The sequence below is a fragment of the Mesocricetus auratus genome, unplaced genomic scaffold (genome assembly GCF_017639785.1).
Source record: "Mesocricetus auratus isolate SY011 unplaced genomic scaffold, BCM_Maur_2.0 Super-Scaffold_100019, whole genome shotgun sequence".
NCBI classification, from domain to species: domain Eukaryota; kingdom Metazoa; phylum Chordata; class Mammalia; order Rodentia; family Cricetidae; genus Mesocricetus; species Mesocricetus auratus.
The window spans coordinates 32,567,337-32,591,464 of NW_024429200.1; the positions used below are offsets into that span (position 1 = coordinate 32,567,337).

The 24,128-nt window shown below is 47.9% G+C and overlaps 1 protein-coding gene and 1 long non-coding RNA gene across 5 annotated transcripts in view; one reads left to right on the forward strand and one right to left on the reverse strand.

The window, feature by feature from the left end:
• The first annotated feature begins 5,318 nt into the window (after positions 1–5,318).
• LOC106022226 overlaps positions 5,319–24,128 on the forward strand; it is a 57,760-nt gene continuing 38,950 nt past the window's right edge. Inside the window, exon 1 of one of the 4 annotated variants that reach the window (XR_005869713.1) lies at positions 5,319–5,464. This is a non-coding gene — a long non-coding RNA (uncharacterized LOC106022226). Of the gene's footprint in view, positions 5,465–6,968; positions 7,546–14,715; positions 15,069–24,128 lie in introns of those variants that run through there. The other 3 variants (XR_005869712.1, XR_005869711.1, XR_001197252.3) reach the window with 3 other exon arrangements.
• On the reverse strand, positions 8,293–13,708 carry Dlx6 (distal-less homeobox 6). The gene is made up of 3 exons (XM_013122686.3): positions 12,792–13,708; positions 11,351–11,544; positions 8,293–9,635 (listed from the first exon to the last, which is right to left on the reverse strand). Exons 1-3 carry the CDS (start codon positions 13,240–13,242, stop codon positions 9,384–9,386), a joined length of 897 nt encoding a protein of 298 aa, XP_012978140.1. The 5' UTR covers positions 13,243–13,708; the 3' UTR covers positions 8,293–9,383.

A 24,128-nucleotide genomic window follows, 5' to 3' on the forward strand; every position in this document is an offset into this window, starting at 1 on the left:
TGGCAAAGCTTCTTCTAAATCATAGTAGGACATGGGACATTCGCTAGGAGTTCTTTGTGAAGCCATCTTTAAGGCAGGGGTGTAGGAATTGCAGTCACCTGGCCCCTAACTTGTCCTCCCCTTACACCTCTGCATGTAGCCGGCTAGACTATACTCAGGGCTATAGCCTGGGTCCAGAGCTGTGCCCTCAGACATGAATTATAGGCGTCTTTGTAGTTGCCTGTCCTTTAGTCCACCTAAATCTATGTCCTTATGCCACCAAAGGAACATTGCAGTATTGGAAATTATTGGATTTATGGGAAATATTCCACAGATAGGAAGTCAGCCACAATAAATGTGACAAAAGAGCCCTCTTGGGGAGGGGGGATTAGAACATAAAAAATTGCACCCTGTCATCTGAGGACTTCAGAGAGGACCCTTCCAGAAGTGAGAACCAAAGAGGCAAGCCTTGTGCCCTTGGGCCATTTATGGAGTAGTCAGCCAGGCTTCCCAGTCTCTCCCTCCCTCCCTCCCTCCTTTCTTCCTCCTTTCCTTCCTTCCCACCAAGCCTCTATTTCCATTCTTCCCCTTTTCTTTTCCTTTCTTTCCACAAGTGACATCAAGCCCACCAGTCTAGGACTCCTTGGGCCTTGGGGGTGGCTGCGGTTCGCATCCACGCAGCCCGGGCTATTGAACCCTGCCTAAAGAGTGTCCTCACTGCACTCCACCTTTGGTGGGTGATGGAGTTAGGGGAGGCTCCGCCCCGTTTTGTTTTCTGCAGCGGCTGAGAGGAAAGAGAGAAGAGACGAAGGTGTCTATTTTCTGCTTTTCTTTCTTTGCTTTGCTGCGGCAGTTTCCATTACATTAAAGCCCCGATCTTTCTAAAGGCTTGGTCTTGACTTCCAGGACTTAGCTTTTGGATTGCCACACGCCTGTCCTCACCCCAGGGTGTACGTTTGGGAAGGTTGGCAGGGGAGCACCCACCGCACACCCCCAATATTTCCCGCCCACTGGTTTCCCAAGAGTGTCAAAAATGTGCTTGGAACACGCTCTTTCCATTTTGACACTCGGAGAGGGTGGATATCATCTCCCAGCTTCATTCCTGGTGGAAAGGGGTGTGTGTGGTTTCTTCACTACCTCCGACCCCCGGACTCAGCCAAGCGGAGGGAAGGGCGTGTCCAGACTCTTCTCAGGGAAAAAGGGGGGGTGCTCTTTAATCACCGCCCTTCACCCCAAGCTGGGGCATTGCTAGTTGTTAAGGACACTAAAGCCGGTTTGCTTGGGGCCAAGCCTAGCGCGGCAGTAGCAGCGGCCACGGGGAGGAAGTTGGGGGGGGGGCGGTCAGGATTCCTTCCCTTGTGCGAGCCTCACTTGCTCCACTAGTAGTGGTCTCTTGTCTTGCGCGGTTTTTTTTTTTTTTTAACTTGGTTGGGGAGCGGTGAACAAAAATATTCTGGCAAGTGAGTCGCAATGGGCTTTCCTGGCACCACGGGGATTCTCCCCAGGGAATTTAACTCCCTGCAGTCCTGAGCCCAAGGATGTAAAAATAACAGATCCTCAGCAAAGTCTAAAAATATCTGTTTCTCTTGCTCTCCCTCCCACCTTCCTTTGCTGCCCATTGTTTCTCCCTGTATCTAACACGCGTGTATCTTTCCTCACAATATTTTGGCGCCGACAGCCCCCTCTGTCCCTGGACCTCAAGCTACGAGTCGGTGTGCCTGCCCATTCTGATCCTCACCTGCCTAGTTCTCTGTCAAATGCCCCAAAGATCAATCGAGCAAACTTCGGGATTAATTTTTTTTTTTTACAGTGGACCCCTGCCTCCACTCAATACTTTCAATCCCGGTCTTCAGACCTCCTTGCAAAGCCCTGGAGATCCAGGACATTTTGGCAGGGCTTTTTTTTTTTTTCTTTTCTTTTTCGGTGCCTGGCCCGCCTCCCGTGCCCTTCTGTAGAAGATCAGATAAATTGGCCTTTGTTTGAGTCTTTGGTTGGGTTAGGCGGCTTTCTCCCCCTTTTTCCTGGCGGCCACCTCCTTGTGGGACAAGAGGCAGCCTGGGGATCCGAGGGAAGCTGCATTCCTGTGGGTGCCAGGCGGCTCCAGTGCTGGGCCACAGGGCCTGAGACACACACACACTGAAGAACCCGCAGACCTCGCTGCCCTTGATCTCACTCTCTTGCCTGCTCTTTCCCTCGCGTCGGGCATCTACCCGGGAGCCCGTCCACTCCGACTCGGATCCACCCAGGATTCGACCTCGCCTAGGAGAGCTCTGACCCACACAAAGATGTACACGCATCCTCGCCCAGTGACACCGGCCAGAACAGCATCTCTCCGCCTAAGGACAGCCTTCTCTCTCCCGCCCCTTATACCACAACCCAAGGCGCGCCGGCGAGCCTCCCATGGCTTCTTTGATCGCCCGGGACGCCCAGTGGCTCGCGGCGTCCCGGCTGTGCGGTTCAGATTTACCCACAGCGTGCCTAGGCCGCCGCTCTCTGGGGCGTCCTCACAGTTCGGGATCTAGCACTCTCCTGTCCGAATTGCCCTGGTTGCCTCCTGAAAACTGCTCTGCACTCTCCCTCTGCTCCTGGCTTCCTGTTGTTCCCAAAGAGGGACCTTTAGGAGTACTCAGCCAGCCCCCCCCTCTCGTCCCCCTCCCCCACCTCCCGGTTCCAGCGCCTCCCACTGGCCACTGGGATCCAGCCAACCTTGAGCTCTCCAGCCCTCGGGGAAGGCACACCCTGAGGGCTGTAGCTCGGAGACACAGCTGGGAAGGGCGCCACCCTCGAGGATTAGCCTGCGGTCACCGGGCTCCTCACTCGCAAGCACCCCCACCCCATCAGCTGGGTGAAGACTCCCACTGCCCAGCTCTTGGGGAGGGGGCTTTTTCGGTTCGCTTCTGCACACCCCCCCTACAGTCTCCTCCCCTGCTTCCCTCCCCTTGTTCCCAGGTTGTCCGCAGACCTTGGATATTTTCGACCCAGGCCCAGGCCAAAAAAAATTTGGGCCCCGAAAATAGCCCCGATCGCGGTGGTACTCGCGGCACTGGTTAAATCTTTTCCACACAGCCTGTACCGGCGACCCGCATCCCTCGTGTTTTCTTTTGCTTCTGACAGGCTTTAGATTTCTTAGCGGTGCCAGGCAGAAAGTATGCAATGTATCTACTTCCGGAGCTGTGCGGGACTGAGGGGTGCTTGAGCCTTTCAGTCACCGAGAGCTGCCCGTTGTAAAGTAATAACCTGTTTTATACTTTTGAGTTTGTACCTTAAAGACAGAAACAGGGAATTAATGTACACGATTACCGCTTTAAGGGACTGGAGAACCCGGTTTTTACAGCAATTAAATGTTTCTGAGCTGTTGTTCGCTTGGACTTACTTCTGATTTATGGGGTTCCGAAGGGATCTCTTTGCCACAAGCACATGTATTATTGAGTCTGTTCCACATCCTAAACCAAGATTTATATAAAACCGTGAAATACCACACATTGCGACCTTTCACCACAGGAAGGAGGGAGGAGGCCTCATGACCTGATTCTACACACAGGCACACACACGCACGCACGCACACCACACGCACGCACACACACCCCTCACACACACTCCAAGTTTCAGTAACAATTCTCTGTGGAATCCACCACACAGTCTGCTGTATTTTTTTTTTAAGAAGTGGGTGGGAGTGAAGGATGGTAAACAGTTCCCAAGCTATGATTTATTTTAAAACATTTTTTTTCCTTGAAAGGCGTGAAAGCAGAAACTGCCACTGGATGCTAACTGTCATCCTAAGTCTATTTCTGCCACTTGCCATTTGCAAGGTGGGGAAAGAGGGCCACGGGGGTGGGGGAGGCAGATATGGACTCAACTTTCATCTATAAACGGGGTCACTAAACAGGGGACATTTCATTATTGCCCTTATATTCACAGGAGGTAGGGAGCCTGCTTGCCACCCCGCAGGGTGGCCCAGGCTGGGCAGCGTGTGGGTCTCAAAGGTGGTGACAGGAGGAGAGCGAATCAACACAATTGGCCTCCAGACTGGAAAAGACCCATCAAACTCTCTGTGCTCGACATGGAAAAACTGATCTCCTGGGGATACAAGGTATTTAGGTACCTCTGGCAGGGGTGTCCCTACCAGAATTAGACCAGAGAAGTCTCTACTAGGGCAGCAGGGTTATCCTACTGGAAGCAATAGAATCCCAGAGGGTTTGACTCCGGGAGCGGGAACAGTCTCTTTCAAGCTCTCTCCAGGTTTTCCCACCCTGTTTTTGGTCTTTCCTTTAGAATTTGAAGGTCACCTTCAAACCTTGTCCGGTTAGGCATACTGTGACACAGAAGCCGCCAGATTGATTGATTTGAGGGAGATCTTAATTGATAAAGTTAATGACGGAATTAAAACAAACAGCCAAACCAGCTGAAGACGGCAGCTTCCCAGTTGGCTATATTTAATTAACATCAACTAATACATGTTCAGCTAACATCCTGTAAGATACACTGTAGCTTCTTCATGGTGAAAGAGATCAGAGACGGAGCTGGAGGACAGAAACACTTCACAAGCAGCCGGGGCATTTTGCTCTGATGACAAGAACAATTGCAAACGCATTTAAAAATATGTTCATAACAAGTGACAGGCACATTCTGAGGTGACTTCGGTGGAAACAATGGTGAAACTGACAAATGTTCTTTGCTGGGGGGAGGGGCCGTGGGGGAGGGGCACCTTTAAAATAGGGAAATGCTTTGGCAGAGGGGAGAAAGACAGGGGTATTTTAAAAGGAAAAAGAAGGAGGAGGAGGAGAAGAAACATGATTTGAAACGGCAGGCAGGCAGCAAGAGCAGCCTCTGCAAATGCATCAGCACCACACTTTGAAGACTTGGACACATAATACTTCAGACCACTGATTTGCTATTTTCTTAATTCTGGCTCTTCTTTTTCCATATGAATCAAACAGTCTTTTGTCCTTCAGGGTTTGATTTGATCGCTACTGTTCACATTTCACTTTTGTATTTTCCCCTTCCTATACCATTACTCATTGAGTGCCCCGTGAAATTACAATCGTACATTTTCAACTCAGCAACCCATTTGCAGTGCAAAAAATAGGGTCTAAATAATGGCTGAATTAGCCCTACTGGACAGTTTCAGATGTAACACTCTGTAATAATTATATTGCAGGCTGGATTAGGATGCTATTATCATAATCTGGACGTTTACAATTATCTGTAATTTGCAAAGATGCGCCAGGTCTTGATTACAGCAGCTTTTTTTTTTTTTTTTTGTATCACGCTAACCATCACTAAACAGTGACAGTAATAACAGCTAATTTTGCTGGCAATATAAGAGGTGCTGGGGTGTGCAAACAATTTCACACCTGGATGTGCTCACTCAACCAAGAATATAGACACAGAGCTTCTGCCCTGAGACTCAGAAAAATACTCTCCCGTGCTTCAGTTCAGTATAGATTTCTAGACCCTGATCATTGCTTAAGAGATATTCACTGGGGTAAGTTTTTATTTCTGGCATACTTCTAGGTACCATTTTTATTTCTCATCTCTCACTCTCCATGCTGTATCTAATGTGTTGCGATTTCCTTGGACTGCAACTTTGTTTTCTGGGTTTTGGTTCTGATCTTTTAGTTTCCTTTAATAGTAAAAGAGTTGATCTGGGGGAAATGGGCTCCTTAAGAAGCTGATTTGCGGGTCTTGCCTCTCTGCTGCTGATGTGTTTGGTGTAGTTTGTGACTGGAGAAGACCAGGTTTCTGTGAGGTGTGGTAGGAGCCTGAGAGTCCAAGATAAAAATGTATCTCAAAATTGTTACTTAAAATTGATCTTAGGTAAATACATTGAAGTTTTTACATGCCGCGGTGATTTTAGGTTTTGAGGCATCAGGAGATCAAACGGAACTGGCTGTGTGGCTTGCTTCTTTGCAGTCAAGTATGCGGATGCCTGTTAGCAAAGGCAGGTGTGCCCCCAACCTCTGGGCTTTGCAGCCCCTTGGACATCTTCTCTCCATCTGGGGGAAAGTTTGTAGAATAGCTGGCTTCTGAAGCCCTTCCAGGCTGTTCTTTAGGGCCTTGCTTAGAATCGTGGTGTGTGTGTGTGTGTGTGTGTGTGTGTGTGTGTGTGTGTGTGTAATGGGGGAGGGGAAGGGTATCAAGATCTTGGACCTTATTGCCTGCTGAACCCAAATGCAGCGACCCTGGTGCTAGAGGGGCATGATTGGTTGAGACACAGAACCAATATATATACACGAAGCCAAGGAACCAGCCTAGTCTATGCACCAAGGAAGGCACTAGCAAGAAGCTGTGCTGTTCTATTTATAGATGACGCTGTTTCCTGATCCTGTAGATAAGCAGCTAGAAATGTTTGGTGTAGGAGCCCACAATGCCGTTGACTTCCCCAACCTGCATGGAAAAGCTTTTCCACAGTGGCAAGGACCTTTGCCCTAAGTTTAGTCCAAAGAGAACGAGGTGCTTTTTATTAGTGAGGGGGAGAAAATTTCTTTCTCCTATACCCTTACCCAATAGCTATGCTCCACAACTCACCCCACCCTCGAGCACGGTCAGAACCGGGCTTTGGAACTCAAAATCTACAGCCTAGGAGGAAGTTTGAACGTGGGGAGGCGCAGTAGACCCCTCAACTGGCAACGCCTTTCACCCATGCCCCTCCTACCAATCCCTCCCTCGGGAATCCCTCCCTCAGTTTCCTAGGGGGGTCAATACATTTTAAAAGAGAAAATATTAACCCTTGAAGTTCAGGGGATCCAGTGGGAGCCCAATTCTACGGAGAGTTCCAGGGGGACTACCTCCCAGAATTTGTGTGATTAAGCTGATGTTAAGAGATAGAGATGGGATGGAGAAACACAATCACCCCGCCTCCAACATAGTAACATACATTGGCTGGATTTCAGAATTCCACACACTCACAGTGGTTTGGCATATATTTGGTGATTTTTTTAAGGAAAAATTAGTGTTGGTTTGGATATATGGTAGCTTTCTCTCTAACATAATTTGAATAATTCAGCAAAACCCCACTACCAGCTGTACTTCTGCAGCCTCTTCCATTCTTTTCAGCATTATAATTTTGGTTAATTTTCAATTTTAGGTCCTACGTCTCTGCAATTTGTGTATGAATAACAGAATAATTTCCCTCTTTTGTTTCGCCTTTCCTGTTCCTGAATCTAAATAAAGATGGCTTTTTAGTATTAAAAGTGGAAGAAAATTACAGGTAATTATCTTTGACGGTAAAAACGCTGTAATCAGCGGGCTACATGAAAAATTACTCTAATTATGGCTGCATTTAAGAGAATGGAAAAAAACCTTCTTGTGGATAAAAACCTTAAATTGTCCCCAATGTCTGCTTCAAATTGGATGGCACTGCAGCTGGAGGCTTTGTTCAGAATTGATCCTGGGGAGCTACGAACCCAAAGTTTCACAGTAGGAAGGGGGAAAAAAGAAAAGAAAACATTTTTCCTAATGTAACAATGCGAATGCTAGAAAATGACAAGACTGATCGGTTTTAAACCACTCTGAAGACTGACTGAGCGTGGAAGTTGCTCAACAAAAAAGGGAACGGGTATATTGGTAAGTAGTCTTTGCTTTGTGTCTAATTATAGTGACTGTCCTTTTGCACGACTGTATGTCGCTGTCATTATATGGAGCACTCTGAGTATCTCTATTGACTTCTGATAAATGGCTCAGTGGTTTCAAGGTTCATAATTTGAAGGATGCCCAGGTCTGTAGCCATTAATTCTCACAGTATGGGGCTTCCTGCTTGTATGACGAAAGGACTTTTTCATTTTCATTATTTCTTTGCTTTCCACGAGATCGGAAGGATGTATTTCTCCCAGGATCATACATTTTCCTACCTCGCTAGCTTGCAGTGGGTTTTCAACATTAAGTAGTCAAAATTGTGCACTTTGCTTTCTGGGTCTGTTATTCTTTCCTCTCTTTAATATTTTTTACTGCTTGCAAAGGCAAGTATAGTTGTACTATTTTGGCTGGGAAAAGGGAAAGGAGAATATTCAGATACAGTACTGGAAATGACTGGATGTTTAGAAGTTAACCTGAAAATAGGTTATAATAATACAAAAGTGTATAATCACAACAAAATTAAAATGAATGGCTGAGAAGATATCCACAGCTCATGTTAAGGTACCTAAGACAAAAGCTTGTGGTGCAAGCTGACATCTCTTCAGGCACTTGATAAGTATGTATAGAACACCCCATATTAGGAAACAGAAATTATTTTAGGAGAGGTAAATATATCTATAATGGAAAGGGATGAAGGATGAAAAGGCAGAGACCCATGGAGAAATAGAGGACACTCCCAACATTTTGTGGCTTTTACTCCGTATATGAAAGAAGACAAAAACATACAAAGTATATATACAACTAAAATTCAACAATATATACAGAAATGTTTCTTGATATAAATGTCCCTATTAGCTTAGTGAATGCCACTATTCACCTAGGGAAAGGTGTCAAAGCAACAGAATGGTGATTTTGGTTGTTTCCTTGGTTGTTCTTGATTCAGAGGTGGGTTATGCAAAAAGCATCTTTCTTGTTGCTGTTACTGTTTGTATTTAGTTGAATCATCGTTCCTGGTCATTGCATTTAGATAAGATATGCAGCGTTTCCTTTGTGGCAATGCTCTAATTTGACAGCCAATTTTTCTTCTTTCTTTAGAAAAGGGATAGTGGGGGCTCTTCTTCTTCTTCTTCTTCTTCTTCTTCTTCTTCTTCTTCTTCTTCTTCTTCTTCTTCTTCTTCTTCTTCTTCTTCTTCTTTTTCCTGCTTCTCTCAGTTGTGGATTGGTAAATAAAAATTCAGGAGTCCAAAATCCTTGTCTTTCATCACGTAATGTCTTAAACTCATTAAACAAGTAAAAATGCTGCCATGTTTGTGCAGATTGTTCTGCGGGTGTACAATGTCTGTTTAAAAACAAAAACAGACAAAAAAAAAAACAAAAACAAAAAAACGGTCATTTTGATGGAGAGTCCCAAAGAAGAGGCTCAGGGCCTGGATCCTAAGGTTTGATGGAAAATATCCTTACAGTGATGGGTTTCCAGAACACTGGCACAGAAGCCAATCTCTCTCTCTCTCTCTCTCTCTCTCTCTCTCTCTCTCTCTCTGATACAAACTTACTTATTAAGGTTACTGAAGAGAGGAGATTGCAGAAGGGGAGGGAAGGGAAAAAAGAAAAAAAGGTGGAAAGAAATAAAGATGAAGAAAGATTAAAAGGGATGAAAACAAGGAAAGAAAAGGAGGGGGAAGAGAAAAGGGAGAGAGAGACAGAGAGAGAGAGCCAGATCGCAGACATAGCTCCTCTGAGCTCATCCTTTAGGCTGTTTGGCAGATGCAGGTGAGTCCTGGATCCTCGGAGCTTCCTTCAGAAGCCCCGAGGCTGTCCACTCAGACAAGTCACATCATTTGTGGTCTCTGCATGGTGTCCTGGTGTGGTGAAGAGTACCAGTGCGAATACCCAGGCATGTAGCTGTTGGGGGGCATACTGACGCCCTTGGCGGAGGCAGAAACGTCCCACACTGGAGGCAGAGCTGGGGAGCGTGGTGACAGGGCTGCTGAACCTGGGAGAGGGTCACTCTCATGGGGGTTACTGCCCTGCTTCAGCAGTTTCTTAAACTTAGAGCGTTTATTCTGAAACCATATCTTCACCTGCAAGAAACGTGGCAATCATTAGGCCAGATAAACATCAAACTGGTGCCTTCAGGGTCATCCTAGGCTCAAGAAGCAACACTAAAAACAAACAAAACAACCAATGCAATTCCCAAAAGTCCATTCCCAGCCCCCCCCCCACTTCTTTATAGCCCTCTCTATCCCTCCACTCTAGGCCTAGTTAGGATACCTAGAGTCCTTGTGATTCTTGGGTTGAATCCTAACTTGGGTATTAAGGCATCAGCATAAAATTTAAATTAATCAAATGAGATCAGTAGACCAAAATTTTAGGGACATTTAAGCAAAGTAGATATTGGATCACAATCATACAAGTGAGTTTGCCTCCTTCTATTATTCAGTTTTTATATTTGTGAACCCCAAAGCCTGCAATGCTCCAAGCATACCTACACATAGTGTGCACATGCCTTGGGATTTCTTTCTCCAGACATAAATATTCTTCCAATCCTGCAGGCATTAAGAAATGCACCATCCCCCATTCCCTACCTAGTATGTTGCTCAGGCAAACAGAGGTCATCAATCATCACATGATTGGGATAGCTACTAAAAGTCAAAGGCCTCTGAAAACCACACGTGAATCAGAAATCTGTGTTGGCAGCTTATTTAGCTCAATAACCCCCTTTTTTTTTCTGATGAAAGAAAATCTACGATGCAGGTTTAGCTTCAAAATTCCTGAATCTGTTTTTCCAAGAATAATAAGAGTCACGGAGCATCTAGAGCCCTTTCATAGAAAACCTCAAATATTTTCAGTGGCAACATGGCAATAGAAACCAGGCTGATGGAAAAGAGCTTAGGAACGTGGCTTGAGGACACCGTTCTATATGGTCTTGGGAAATGTCTGTAAGGCCCAAAGTACCCCTGCTGCATGAAGATGTTGAATGACATAATAGGCCTCATCACCCCATGCAGTTGGCTTTACTGATGGCTTGAGAGTGCAGCCTGGTGTACTCACCTCTAGGCCCCTTTCTGTGAAATCTGAAATGTCCAGCACATCTTTCAAGTCAGCAGGACTGTTATGTGTGGCGTCCCAGGCCATAATTTGGGAAATAATTCTCTTTGTTCCTCAATTCTGTCAAGTTCTGTGATTCGGGGGAGGTGCCTCAATCTGCACTATTTGGTGCCAGGATGCTTTAACCACTGAGCCTAAAGCAATCTTCAGAAAACCCTACCTTACCCATCCTGGAGTGAATGGTTTGCACATGGATGCCTTTACGAAGCTACTGGAAAACGTGTCTAGTTTACTTTTGCTGCTGATCACAGCTCCTAAGTTTTCGTCCTATGTCAATGAGTTGAAATTCTTATTAGCTCACACGGGCCACAAAAAGGGTCCTTATTTTGCTTCCTAGCTGGATCCCCCAACACACACACACACACACACACACACACACACACACACGTTTTGTTTCATGTTATTCTGCTCTGGAATCGGATTTGATTGGACACTTTTGTTCACCAAAAGATGCTAGGCTGGGGTCGCAGAGGGTTGGTGTATATGCAAATCCAATCCAGGATTCAATACCATGTCATTTGTTCCAAACTGTGTGATCCCAGGAAAGCGCGCAACCGGAGCACAAGCATTTGCCATTATCTCCTTCCATCCTTGGTTGACTAGGCCAAGAATTCCTCCCGGTGTGCTCTCTGCACGATTTGCAAGCGGGGCCAGCATTTCAGGGATACTTGGGCTTCTCGGGAATTACCTGTGTTTGTGTCAGTCCTAAGGAAGCAGCCAGTTCGGCTCTCTCGGGAAGGGCCAGGTATTGAGTCTGCTGAAAGCGATGGTTTAAAGCCTGGAGCTGCAGGCTGGAATAAATGGTCCGAGGCTTCCGAATCTTTTTCCCCTTTCCGTTGAACCTGATTTCCCCGTTTTCGATCACTGTAGTTTTTTGTTGATCTGTAAGCAAATGACACAGAGGAGCGGTCACCCGTGAGGCCACAGCTGCCTTCCCCCTTTATGTGACTAGGCCTGCAAGGATTTCCCCTAAGTTTAAAAAGGGTTCGTCCTAGTAGCGCCACTACACCCTGAACTCCCTGGGTCCACTGTGTCCGTGTGTCCCCAGAGGCTGTGGAAGCTTCCCTCTGACCGTGCCCCTAGGCCTAACAATGCATGCTTGGCAGTGGTCGAATCTAGGAAGCCCGAGGCACAACAGCGGAGCTCCGCAGCAGCGGAGACAGCGCCGGCGGCTTTCCTGAATCCGCGGCTCTGAGAGACTTCTATTCTCTGGGAGGAGAGTGGCTTCTTGGCCTGACTTTTTACAATGTCTGAAGCTGCTTCTGAGCCACCCGGGTGTTTACGTGGCCAGTTGGTTTTGTGTCATTCAGCTGCAAGCTTAGTGCTTTAAGTCCCTTCTGTAAGTTCGAAACAATTCTGCTCGCATGGATCAAAACCCACAAACAAAACACAATCAGGAGCCCAGAGCAACCCTAGAGCAGGCTGCAACTCTCTGGACAACAGAGAGCTATCAACCCCAGGCCCTCTGCTTCGCCCCCAAGAACAAAGGAGCGGCCAAAGTACTATTTTAAACCCAAAGAGAGGGGGCCGGGTCAGGATGGGGGGCAGGGGACACCTCAAAGCTCACAGGGGTAAGAAAAAGTCCAATAGTCATTAGTTTCACTGAACCTATCTGCCGCAACAGCTTCGCTCCAAGTCACCAAGGCGCACCAGGTGCCCCACGCAAAGTAGGCCACTGCCTGCCCAGCGTGACGTGGGAAGCCTAACTAGCTCTTCAGTCCTAGCCCAGAAATGTCCCCAGTCCCGACAAACGCGGGTCACAGCGAGAGGGAAGGGGCAAGGCAGAGGGCGCTTAGAGACAGCGGGCTGGAGGAAGCAGCCAGGACCGTGGCGGGAGACTAGCGCACTGTCCGGGGTTGCAGTGGGAGCGGCGCGCAGAGGCAGGGGAGCCGGGCCGGCCGCAGGGCCAGCCAGCCAGGGGTCCAGGGCGGCGGGAAGGGGCCGGGACTGGGAGAGGCCGGCAGGCAGGCGCCAAGAGATCGAGAGCGCACGGGGCCCGGCTGGGGGCGCGCAGGGCCGCCCGCAGGAGGGGGCCGGCAGAGGCCCCGGCGTGGAGGAAGTGAGCTGGGCGGGAGGGGTGGGAGGCAGTGGGGAGGCGGGAGAAGCTAGCTGCCTAGGCGGCCTCTCACCTGTGTCGTCCCCGCGCGTCTGGGCGGCCGCGCTGCTGTTGTGGTAGGACTGGAGGTAAGGGCTGTGCTGCGAGTGGCTCATGTAGGGGTAGGCGGCGAGCGATCGGTGGTTGTAGGAGTTGCCTCCGCCCGACGCGTAGGGCGAGCCGTGGTGGTGGTGCTGGTGGTGGTGATGGTGGGAGCCGGCCGCCGCCGCCGCCGCCGCGGCCGAGTGCAAGCAGTGCAGAGGGTAGTGCGCGCCTGCCATGGCCGGGGAGGTCTGCTGCGAGTGCGGCTGCGGCGGCGGCGGCGGTGGCGGCGGCGGCGGCTGCTGCTGTTGCTGCTGCTGCTGCTGTTGCTGCTGCTGCTGCTGCTGCTGCTGTTGCTGTTGCTGCTGCCCGAACTCCATGAAGGCGGATTTGGACGAGTCCTGGCCTTCCAAGCCGTCAGCCATCGTAGTCATGGTCATCATCAAAACTTTGGGGGCTGGAGAAAGCCTTCTCCCGGGTTTCCTCCACCCTCCCCCACTTGGCTCGCGCCGCTCTCCCCTTTGCAGCCACCTTAGCTCTCGGGATCCTTGCAAAAAATTTTTTAAAAAAATTTAAAAAGGAGGGGGCGGAGGTGGTTCTCTTCCTCGCTCTTCTCTAATATATATATATTTAATATAAAGAGATATAGTGAGCAGGGCCTTGTTAACCCAAAGGGAGGAGGAAGGGGGAGGGATGGGAGAGGAGAGGGGGAGGGGGAGTCTGCTCTTTTCTCCCCCCTCTCTTCCCCCCTTGGATTTTTTGGGGGCTGGTGCAGTTTAAGGCAGAGATTTTAAGGTGGATTCTGCGAAAGTTGCGCGTCTGCTTTCAGACTTGATGCAGACGCCACGAGTCGAATGGTTCGGCTCCAAAGGGCAGCGCCTCCCTATTGGTCAGTCGCCCCCTGACGTCACAGGCGCACCGCTTCTACTGGCGTGTGCGCTGCTTGCGGAGTTCTCCTACCTTAAGCAACTACATTATCAGCCCAGAGCTGCAACCTGGGTCTGCCCGGAGCTAAAGGGACGCAGCGGCGAAGGGAGGCGCCCGTTAGGCTGCAGACGCATGCCGTCGAAGCTCCAAGCCCAGATCCTGGAACCCTTGTTTCCAGGATTGGAGATTTGGAACAGCCTGACTGGAAGAAGCTGATCCCTTTCAATTCAGTTGCACCCTTTCAGGCTGTCTGTGTTCAGAAGCAGTGGCCCTAGCATTTAAAGCCAGACCCCCCCTTTCACTTGACCTTACCCCTCCCTCAAGACTCCAACTCTACTCTACTCCCAAGGGATCTCCTTGTCGTGGTGGGTTTTCCTAGAAGTTCTTTATTGAAATCGTAGAGGGAAGAAGGACCCCACATCTGGGCTCCATCTCTTGGGGGATAGTAAAGAATGAAAACTCAGCCCTTGTTCTGGCGAGATTCCTGCTGTTTTAGGTCCTATTTCCTATATATTGACACCCCCCCTCGCCTCCAAGGGAGGAGGAACACCTCCCAGCCCAGAACGCAGCAGTCTGCTCTGAAAGGGAGTCGTTGGAGGGCTGACAGTAATGCATTTTTTTCTATTGAAAACAGAAGCTACTGTAATGCTTTCAAATATATGCAAATGATACATGTGGTTAGTGGTTTGGCAAATCTTGATTACAATATAAACTACCCAAGTAAAAGTGCCTTCGTCCTAAATTTGTCTCTCTATTACAATTCCAATTGATTTTATTTTATTGTCAACATTGTTAATGATAAAAATAGAGTCGTTTTACAGTTATTTTTACTTTCTGGAAGGAGGCAATTAGAGTTCTAATCAGGAATACACAAAAATCTCCCATGATTAACTGCAGTACTTTGTTCAAATTGCTGCTATAAAATTCAGAACAATTTGCCTGTAATGATTATGGACTGGGTTTATTTTGGGAGGTGGAATAAAAGTGGATATAGCATAAATTATCCTCTAATTATACACCAGTGTCGCCTCAATTATCCTCTTATCAAAATGGTTGTCTAACTGCCGCATTTAGTTTCAATTCTCTCCTTTTTTTCTATAAAAAGAACTTCATACCTTGTTATTATTAATCCATTTATTATTTGCAAGGGGGTTTATATCCGCACATCCAGGTGGTAGAACCACTTCTGTTTCAAACATGGACTGGGGAAAGACATTAAGTTTGGAGCAGCTCAGGGCTACGGATCTAGCCTTTCTCCCTCGGGTCTCCAGACTCACTTAGGTCCAAGCTGCGGAGCAGGGACAGCGGAGCCCAGGCAGCCACGTTCAGGCCCAGCCATCAGGTAGGAGAACCAGATCCAACTCTAGGCGGGGAGAAGGGCAAGCCAGGCCGCACCGGGGTCGGGTCCCGGGACCGCAGGTAGGCTCCGGGAACCCGCGCTATCAGTCGGCGGCGTAGTTTGAGTGGGCGAAATCTGAGGACCCTACCTTACCCCCCGGGCTCGGTGCCTAACTACGAGCTTTTGGTTACAAGGGGGAATGTGCGGGGTAGCAACACTGTGTAGGGGTGTCGAGGTTGGCGATCGTTCTTTTGGAAAAACTGCTGGGACTGCACCTTACTTCGTCTGTAGCCCATAAGCTGCACGACCTCAGGATCCCTAGAATAGAGAATTTAGTGGCTCTGCTTGCCACTGGAACTCCAGAAAAGGGTGATAGGAGCCCGAGCGGCTCAATTTCCAGGTTGCTCCGGGGTCGCTGACTGCAGCTTATGTTAATTGACTTTCTTAGCTACACGCTCGGGGTTTTCAGGAGCCCGCTGGCAAGTTTGCCTTTCCCTTTTTCCCTTTCCACTCTTTCCTTCTTTGGTTTTATCAGAAGACCCTCCGGTGTTCTCCAGAGTTTCGCGGGCAGCTACATAAGCTCCCTCTTCCTTTGCCCAGCCCGCCACGCTTAACTTCTTGAGTCCCGGGAGCCGGTTCAGTAACTCTGAATTCAGTTTTAAGTGACGTCCCTTGTTCCTTCTCTTTTAACAAGAGGTGCAGTTTAACCCGCGAACCTGTAACGCGATCCACGCGTTTACATATCGTCAGTGAATTAAAACAACAACATCTTCTAGGAAAGTGAAAGATGGGCTGGGTAAGGAACTGATGGGGTGCAGAAAGGGAAATCAGGGAAAGAGAAGCAACCCCCACCCTGTGATGCACCTGGGCTGTGCGCCCAGCTCGTAATGTCCTCAAAGCCAGCAGGTAGACATGGCAGTTTTATTACTCTGTACCCTGCAGCTTGCTGTTAACACGGTGAAGGCGTTTCTCCGGTTTGCTTTTCTGTGTCTCTCCCTTAACGCTCGCAGGTGCAGTGCTTTGCCTACTGACTCCGTGCAACTCTGATAGCTTTTGGAGGTGGTGGGGCCGGGAAAAGTCTCCTCGCCACTTAAGCTGCAGATCCAAGGCGCACAGCGTCTGTTTGCAAAGGGATTTCCCCCCACGTTTGTTTAAAGTGTGAGGAAGCCAGGCAGGAGAATTGTCTGTTCAGGTGTTCTGTTTGGGCTCTTATCCCCTCCTCCGTAGGCTGAGGACAGAATCCCTTCATTCTGTTCCTGGGATGCAAGTGTGCAGCTAGGGGGTTAGTTGTGTATGATGTAGGTTTTGTTGAGATTTGCTGGGTGAGACCGGCTGGGCTTTGAGCGAGTGCCGAGAGCAAGGGGTCTCACCTCACTGGACAGCGGTGTCGGTGCGCTCATTCGGGGTAGAATAGTAGGAATGGCCATTCCACATTCCTACTAGGACAGGGACTAGAGGACAGAAGACTACTGTTGGACCAAGGCTGGGCGACTAGTGTCTGCCACAATGTGACATCTACCGGCAGCTAAGGTGCCGCGTTATTCGTACAGAGCTCAAGTCGCATTGCTCCAACGGAAGTTGGCCAGTTCCTTTCCTGGTCGCTCACCTGGTGTCTGGGCCATCTTAGTTAAACTTCGAAGCGGGCACTAGAAGTTACCCCTACTTTACCCTGGTGCAACCTGCTGCCAGTCCCTTGGCTAGAGGCAAAACTTGCGGCTTTTCAGAGCCTAGCAAAAAGACACACACCTCAGGGGCTCTCAGCCTCGGCGCCTCCCGCACAGTCCAAGCTTCTTCTTCTTTGTCTAGCCCTCTGGGGAACCTCCGCCAACTCTTGCCAGTGGGAGGGGAAGGAGGGCGAGTAGGGCCACCGGAGCCTTTATCATTCAAAATACAAGTAAACTTACCAATCAAATCTGGAGGCCTAAGCGGTTTTTTTAAGGGCCTGTTACTGTAAGATAAGAATCATATTCATTAAAGTTTTAGGAAGGGGATTTGGAGGCTAAACTGCATTTCACTTTGGAAGGTGTTGAGGTGTTGAGATGTTGGAGCTATATCACTTTTGTCCACGATAAGTAGAAAGAAAAACTAGCACCCCCCTCTAAACACCTCCGGCTTCTTTCTTGCAGGGGTAGGATTGGACTCTTGGGTCGGGAATTGCCCCAGGTTAGTTTTGGGGGTGTTTGCATACACGTGTGGGGCTGAGAATGCCTGGATCTCCCAGAAACGTTTTCAATCTCGGTGGGGGCTGTGGCAGTACATTCAAGCCATCCAGGACTTGGCTGGGTTTGGTTGCTAAGTTGGGCTCAGTTATCACGTTAATTCTAAAGAAATTAGACCTGGATAAATGGTCTTTGAATTCAAAGAAATAACTCGGTGTTGATTTACATAGCCACATTAAGAAACCCCTTCTCAATAGGAGACATTGGTGGAAAAAAATTCCTGCTTGTTCTTTTCCTCATTCAATATAAAATTCTCTAAAATTTCCCCCCTCCCCGTGTGTGTGTGTGTGTGTGTGTGTGTGTGTGTGTGTGTGTGTGTGTAGTATATGAGTGTAAGGAAAGGATACATGATATTCTAGAGCTCAGGAACCTTCTTCCCTCCCCCAACACACACACCTGTAAAAACTCCAAGGCAGGAGAGAAAAACTTACTCTTTTTCATTTGTTGACCCAGGCTAATGATGGCACCTTCAGGAGTAGCCCAAAGAACTGGCCTAGACAGGAAAATGCTGAGACTTTGTAGGTATTTTCTCTATTAATAAAGCTGTAGTGCTTGTTAATATCTTCCTCTCCCAGGTTCTCCCATACCAAGCCTAAAAGTGGGTTTATTTACTATATGCCCCAGAAGGAAGAGTCACTGGAGTTTGGGGACATAACCCTTTCCTGGGTACCAAGAATGGGCACCTGGGAAACCATAACTCGGGACTGACCTCCAGGAGGCTTCATAGGAGTTTTCAAAGGTGTCTCTTTGAAGGATATCAACTAAACAAGTCTCAACCTAGAGGCTTCGGTTGTAGACTTTTTAAAATCTGAGATTTCCTTGTCTTAACTAGGTCCTCAGATTCATCCCTCATCTCCCTGGTCCCTGGATTCATTTCTGGATGTGTATTCACCCAAAGCTTTCTTGCTTGAGAGAACCGAGGGACAGCAAGGTTGAGAATAACTGCTCCCCACCTCTTGGCTTTGGGCTGTGCCTGAAAACATGTTTGCCTGCTTTTCCTCCCTGTCTCTCCCTCCTTCCCTTCCTTCTCCCTTTCAGCCTTTTGCTTGTCTATTTCAGCAAACTTTGGACCCCAGTCCTTACTACATAAACATTTTTTTTCTCAGCTCAAGGGAGAAGAGGGTAAAAGAACCCTATATGCTTGCTTAAACAGTTAGTTTTAAACACGATAAATGCAGATGTTTGTCTTTTCAATATGTAGGCTAAACCAAGCCTGACCTCCCTCAGCCCCACATTTGCCCTGCTGGGAAATGTAGCAGAGCAAAGGAAGACGGAGAGAGCCTTAGAACTCAGCTTTCATTTACTGTCTTTGAAAAGCAGGACCCCTGACCATCGAAGGGTAAATGCAGTCCTAGAGTGGCAGGGAACAAGCATCAACAGGAAATGACAGACTATTTTTAGGCTTAATAAGGAGTTAATATAGCTGCCCAGTGTCTTCCGACATGCCTGGAAGCATCTCCTGCTTAATTCTTTCATCTCTTCATCAGCAGTAACAATAATAAAGCCAGAGCAAGCATCTCTGAAGAGAGAGGCAGGCTTGGCATGGCTCTTCAGGGAAACCTGGATGGAAAGCATCCTCTTGTATAATGGAAACAAAAATATAAGTGAAAAACTTTCTTCACTGGTGAGAAAAAGAGGCATGTGTGGCTGACCACTTTCCTATATATATATATATATATATATGTATATATATGTACATATGTGTGTGTGTTTATGACTTTTTTATTTATGTGTTCACAGACACTTATTTCTTATTTTTGGAACATCTCAATAGATGGGAAGACAATTTATTACTCATTCTTTCTAAATAAAAATTTCCCTAGAGGATCACAGATTTGCCAGCCCTTGGAAGTTATGGTTGGAAAAAAAAAACCCTGCAAATTGCTCCTGTGCCAATTCTCCTTTCTTTTGTTCAGAACCAGATTTCCTCTGTGCAAGTCTAGGAGCAAGAAAACTGATCCCTTTCTATCCTGGGAATAAAATATTTTCCCGTGGTTTTAATAATTTCATGGACAAAAATGTTGCTAGCCATCTTTATGTCATCAAGTGGGGCTCTTTCCCTCGGAGACTCAAAGTCCTTGCTTCTTTTAAATACACTGAGAGATCGTGTCCGTTTGGCAAGCTAGTATCTGACTTTGCTATCTTTGGAAGACAGAGAATAGAAGAGCTTGCTCTATCTATCTATCTATCTATCTATCTATGACTTAAGAATAGAGTGGGTAAAAGAGGATGAGTGTGAACCTGCTTCTGTTGTTCTGCCTGGCTTGTAGATTTTCTTGTTCTTTGGGTACCATAGTACTTTAATGTTAGTTTCACAACAAATCAACAAAATTAAAACTAACAAAGGCAGTCCTGTTAGTCGTTTGCTGGCCCCTCAGTGGTGTGTGTTTACTCTTGGAGTAAGGGGGTGGGTGGGCTAGACCTGCCAAAGCAGACTTCCATTAGCCAATCTTTTACTCTAGGTTACCTCCCCCCCCACCCCGAGTCTTCAGGCTGCTTCATGCACTTGACATCACACTGACCACCTCCATAAGGTCGTAACAGAAAAACGCCCGAACAAGATGAGCTGTTCTTTAATGACAAGATTGTAAAGCTCAGAAGTGTTGGGCCCAACAATTAAAAAAAAAAAAAAAAAAAAAAAAAAAAAACAAGGGTAGCAATTCAGGATGTCAGTGGAGCAGTCCCAAGCAGGCAGGCTGGCATCCTGGGCTATCTGTGGGTCTGGGGTGAAGGAAGGGGCGAGGGGCAGGAGCCGAGAAGGCGGACCGCCCGCGCCCGCAGCTGGCTCCCACGCGCTGGCGTCTGCGGGAAGCCAGAGGCTGGATAATGGAATTCAGCAGGCAGGGATCCTCGGAGAGCCAGCCACTGTCTTGTACAGATTTGTAGAGAAACCCTCACTGTAATTAAAACCGTACAGTCAGATTAATTCAATGTGTTGCTCGGCAGCATTTTTAATAGTAAAAATCCGCTTTAAAATTGAATTAGGGTCGAATAAATTTTCTGCGAGACTCGCCGGATTTGCCAGCTTTCATTGAAGCCAGCTAGGGTGGATTTAGGCAGTGGCGCCCCTCCCTCCCCCAATAGTTGGAGGTGGGGTAGGGGTTAGAGGCGGGTGTTGATCAGCAAGGGGGCCAATTTGGTCGCTAGACTGGGCGGCGGGAGCCAGGGGGTCCTCACTGCCTGGGGCTAACTCTCTGATCTCAGGGGGCAATGCACAAACTTCTGACACCCAAGGCCTCCCCCAGTCTTTACCACCCTCTCTGCGAAGTTCTTGGCTCTAGAGGGGTGAAGGGGGTAGGGAAGAAAGACAGCCCTACTGTATCTTGAAGCAATTTCTCAGTGTGTTTCCGCGTGTGCTGGAGGTTGGAGCCCTCTCTGGCCGCCTAAGGGGCAGACATGAGAAAGTCCTTGGTCTCCCGTCCCCCGCCCCGCACCCCCCGCCCCGCCTCACTTCTTGAAAATCTTCCAAAAATTAAGGGTAATATTTCAAGCACGCTGTCAAAATGTCTCCCAAGCTTTGATTTGGCTGGCCGCCCCCTCTTTTTCCCTTCCCAAGCCCACCTCACATCCTTCGCTTTTCACGTGGTTATGAAGTAGATGTTAGCATTGCGATGTGTTCCCCCTCTAAGGTTAGACACCTCAGAGCTGAAGACTTGCTTAAAGTTCCTGCAAGAAGTGTCTAAGCGCTAACGGGCAGGCACTCGCTTGAAACAGGCCTGGGGTGGGGGAAATGGGGTGGGGGACTGGATCAGCCCTTTCTTGAAGCTAAAGGGGCTTTAGGAGCCTAGAAACAACCCGAAGCTCCCTACCCCTCCTCCCAAGATCGGGACGTAGCACAGGCTTCTTGACATACACTTACACACGAGAGCACACCGCCGGTGCAAACCTAGGTCGCAAATTCCCTAACAAGTTATTCACATCATCAGGCCTGGGAAAACAAAAACCTCTGTGGGTCCCTGTTCCTCAGGCAACAGAGCGCAGACGCTTTAATTGCGGCAAATTGTCACTCTGTCCCCTTTTCATTTTCTCACTCCTTCGTTTATTTTTAGTACACTTCAAATGCCCACACACTTTCCTAGTAAGGAGAGCACAGCAATTATTGCCTTTGCCTTCAGGGCCTGCTTTGCCAATCACTGAATAGATAGATAGAGTAAACAGGGCGAAAAGCCAGGCGCGTTATTGGTCTTGCTTATTTCAGGTGGAGGGTGGTAAATAACTCTCCCTTCCGCGTCACCCCCCCGCCTTCGGTTCTTGGGTACCAATTACCTAGAAGAAAGGAGCTGAGCACCCCTCCCTGTACTGCTCATCACATTCAATTCGTGTACACCAAGTTTTACTCTCAAATCCAGCGGGTCCCGTCAGAATTGACTGGTTCCACAGAGAGTTGTTAGGGGGTGGGGGTGAGGAGGGAGAATTCTATGGAGACCCAGATCTTAATTCTGCCCTTGAAAGAAAGATACATCTTGAGAAGGAGAGGAGCTGGGAAGTAGGCCTTTTTCCTTCTAGAGCTATACAGGGTCATAGTACAAGCACCCAAGAGATAATGATAAAGACATAATTCAGGCGACCTTTCCAAACCTAGGACCCCCTTTTAGATTTCCCTGGAGCAGTTCGGACACTGCCAGGATGGCATTTGTCGGTATATTACCTAGGAGTTCTTAAGAGAGAACCTTGTATTTCGAGATGCATGTTGTCATGGGATTCTACTGAGTCCTGTATCAAACCTCAGGTCTTCTGGCCTCATCCTAGCTTGGGACAGGCAGGGAGGCAGGTGTCTGTAGCCCACTGCAGCCTAGGGGAGTATCCGGCATACTGTGGATGGATCCGAAACAAATCAGGGCAGGATTAACTTGTCTGTCTGCTGAATTGTCTCCAACTGCTAAAGCTGCATGGGTTGCACCTGCCAGGGCAGCTTCGGGTTACACTCTGGTGCTGAGCTACATGCCCCCCCTCCCGCTCCCGACAAGCTACCTGCCAGGGTGCCTAGGGTCCCTGGCTGGACAGCTTATAGGAGCACAGAAAGTACAAAGTGCACTATTCTCACACACACACCCGTCCCCTGCTATTTCTTTCTTCCTTTCTTTTGTGAAAACATTTACAAGGAACCTAATTTCAGATTGTGGAAGTAAATTTCATGGTAGGATATATTTTACAAAACATGTAATCTTTTCAGGCCGGAAGACTTTTAATTAAAACCATACTTTGACAAGTTGAGTTTCAAAGCAAAGTCACACCAGCACGGAAGGCTAATTCATATTCAAGATATAGTCTGTAATTCAAGCTGTTTGAAAATGTGGGCCAGTCGGAACAAGGCTCTGCTGGGCCGGTTACCAGCCGAAGGGCCTGTGAACTCTAGAGTCTATAATAGAACTGAATAGAGCACCTACTTATCTACCCTAGGTTATTGATCCTAGGTTGTGTGTGTGTGTGTGTGTGTGTGTGTGTGTGTGTGTGTGTGAGAGAGAGAGAGAGAGAGAGAGAGAGAGAAACAGAGATACACACAGAGACACCCACAGAGACAGACAGACAGCAGACAGGTAGACAGAGAGTCCCTAGACTACCTTTAAAGTCCTTAGACTAACTCCAGAGGGGAGTTGGTGGTGGTGGGGAACCTTAGGGAATACAAGACTCCCAAGGAGAACATTTCTCTTCCCCCATAGGGAAGACCTTTGAGTGGCTCCCATCTTCCTTGGTCCTGCTGGCCAGTTCTAGAGAAAAGGAATCCCCATAGTACCCTGTTCCTAATGACCCAAAATCTATGGTGTGGTGTTTGTCTGTCTAGCTGATTAATGGGTACAGCCCTCAGAGTCCTTATGGAAGAAGCTCTGAATGGTACTGCATTTTTAAGTAATTGTCCTCAACAGTTTTCAGGAATTGATCAAATCAGAGAGTTAGCTCCTCCTGGGGAGGAAAGGTCTCTCCCTTCTCCTTTATCCTCTTTCCTCTCTGCTCTCTGTGCTCCCCTCCTCCTAGCCCTGTCAAGGATGGGAAAGAATCTGTAGGTACTTGGGCTTCAAACTATGAGACAAAGAGATTTTATAGGGCTCTGAGGTTAGAAGGGGGTGGTCCCAGGAAATAGCAGTTTCAGAGAATGGAGCTGCAGCAGATGCTGGATTTTCTGGTTCTGGTCTGGAGCCCACACCTCAAGGGTTTCTCTCCAGATGCCCGACCTACTGATGTAAAAGTCTACCTTAGAAGGAGGCCAAACTGTGAGTCTGAGACTTATGTTGGCTTAATTATCCTTGAAATACCAGGAAAATCTCTACATTTATCCCAGCCACCCACAGCCCTGGGAAACAGGGCTGTGCTTCAGTTGGTAGTAGTAAAATAATTGATTAGATGATACATTCCTTTTCTTCCCCTGTATTTCATTTCAAGCACACTATCATTTTCCTATTTCTTAAAGGACAGACGTACGTCTTTTACAAGAAGAACACCCCAAATCCAAGGTGTTCAAGGAATATTTTAGGCTAGGGTTGTAGCACACAAGCCAGGCCTCCAGGTCAGTGCTAGCCTTCTGTGGTTGAAGTTAGCACTCTGGTTTTTATTGGTCGGGCTTATCAAGAAAGTTTAATATTTTGCAAAGACAAGTGCAAAGTACAGCCGTGAAAGAAGATAGTTATTGTGGACAGAGGTTGCGAGACAGCATTTCTAAAGACTGAATAGATTTCTCTTGTTTTGAAAATGGACATGACCATTGACTGATAGACGCCATGTGCAGGCCTAACGGTGGCCACATAATAAATAAGATTGGATTTCTAAGATCGGGTAAGACCCCGAAATCATCTTTTCATGCCTCACATCTGGAAGGGCTGTAATCAGAATTTAGTTCTGTCACACATCT

What these genes read in the sequence shown, in the direction of transcription:
- Dlx6 (XM_013122686.3), bottom strand. Translation starts at nt 13,242, where the DNA reads ATGATGACCATGACTACGATGGCTGACGGCTTGGAAGGCCAGGACTCG. An exon ending in GACGCGCGGGGACGACACAG is followed by an intron (nt 11,545 to 12,791) that starts GTGAGAGGCCGC and finishes ATTTGCTTACAG; the next exon opens with ATCAACAAAAAACTACAGTG. An exon ending in TAGGACTGACACAAACACAG is followed by an intron (nt 9,636 to 11,350) that starts GTAATTCCCGAG and finishes CGTTTCTTGCAG; the next exon opens with GTGAAGATATGGTTTCAGAA.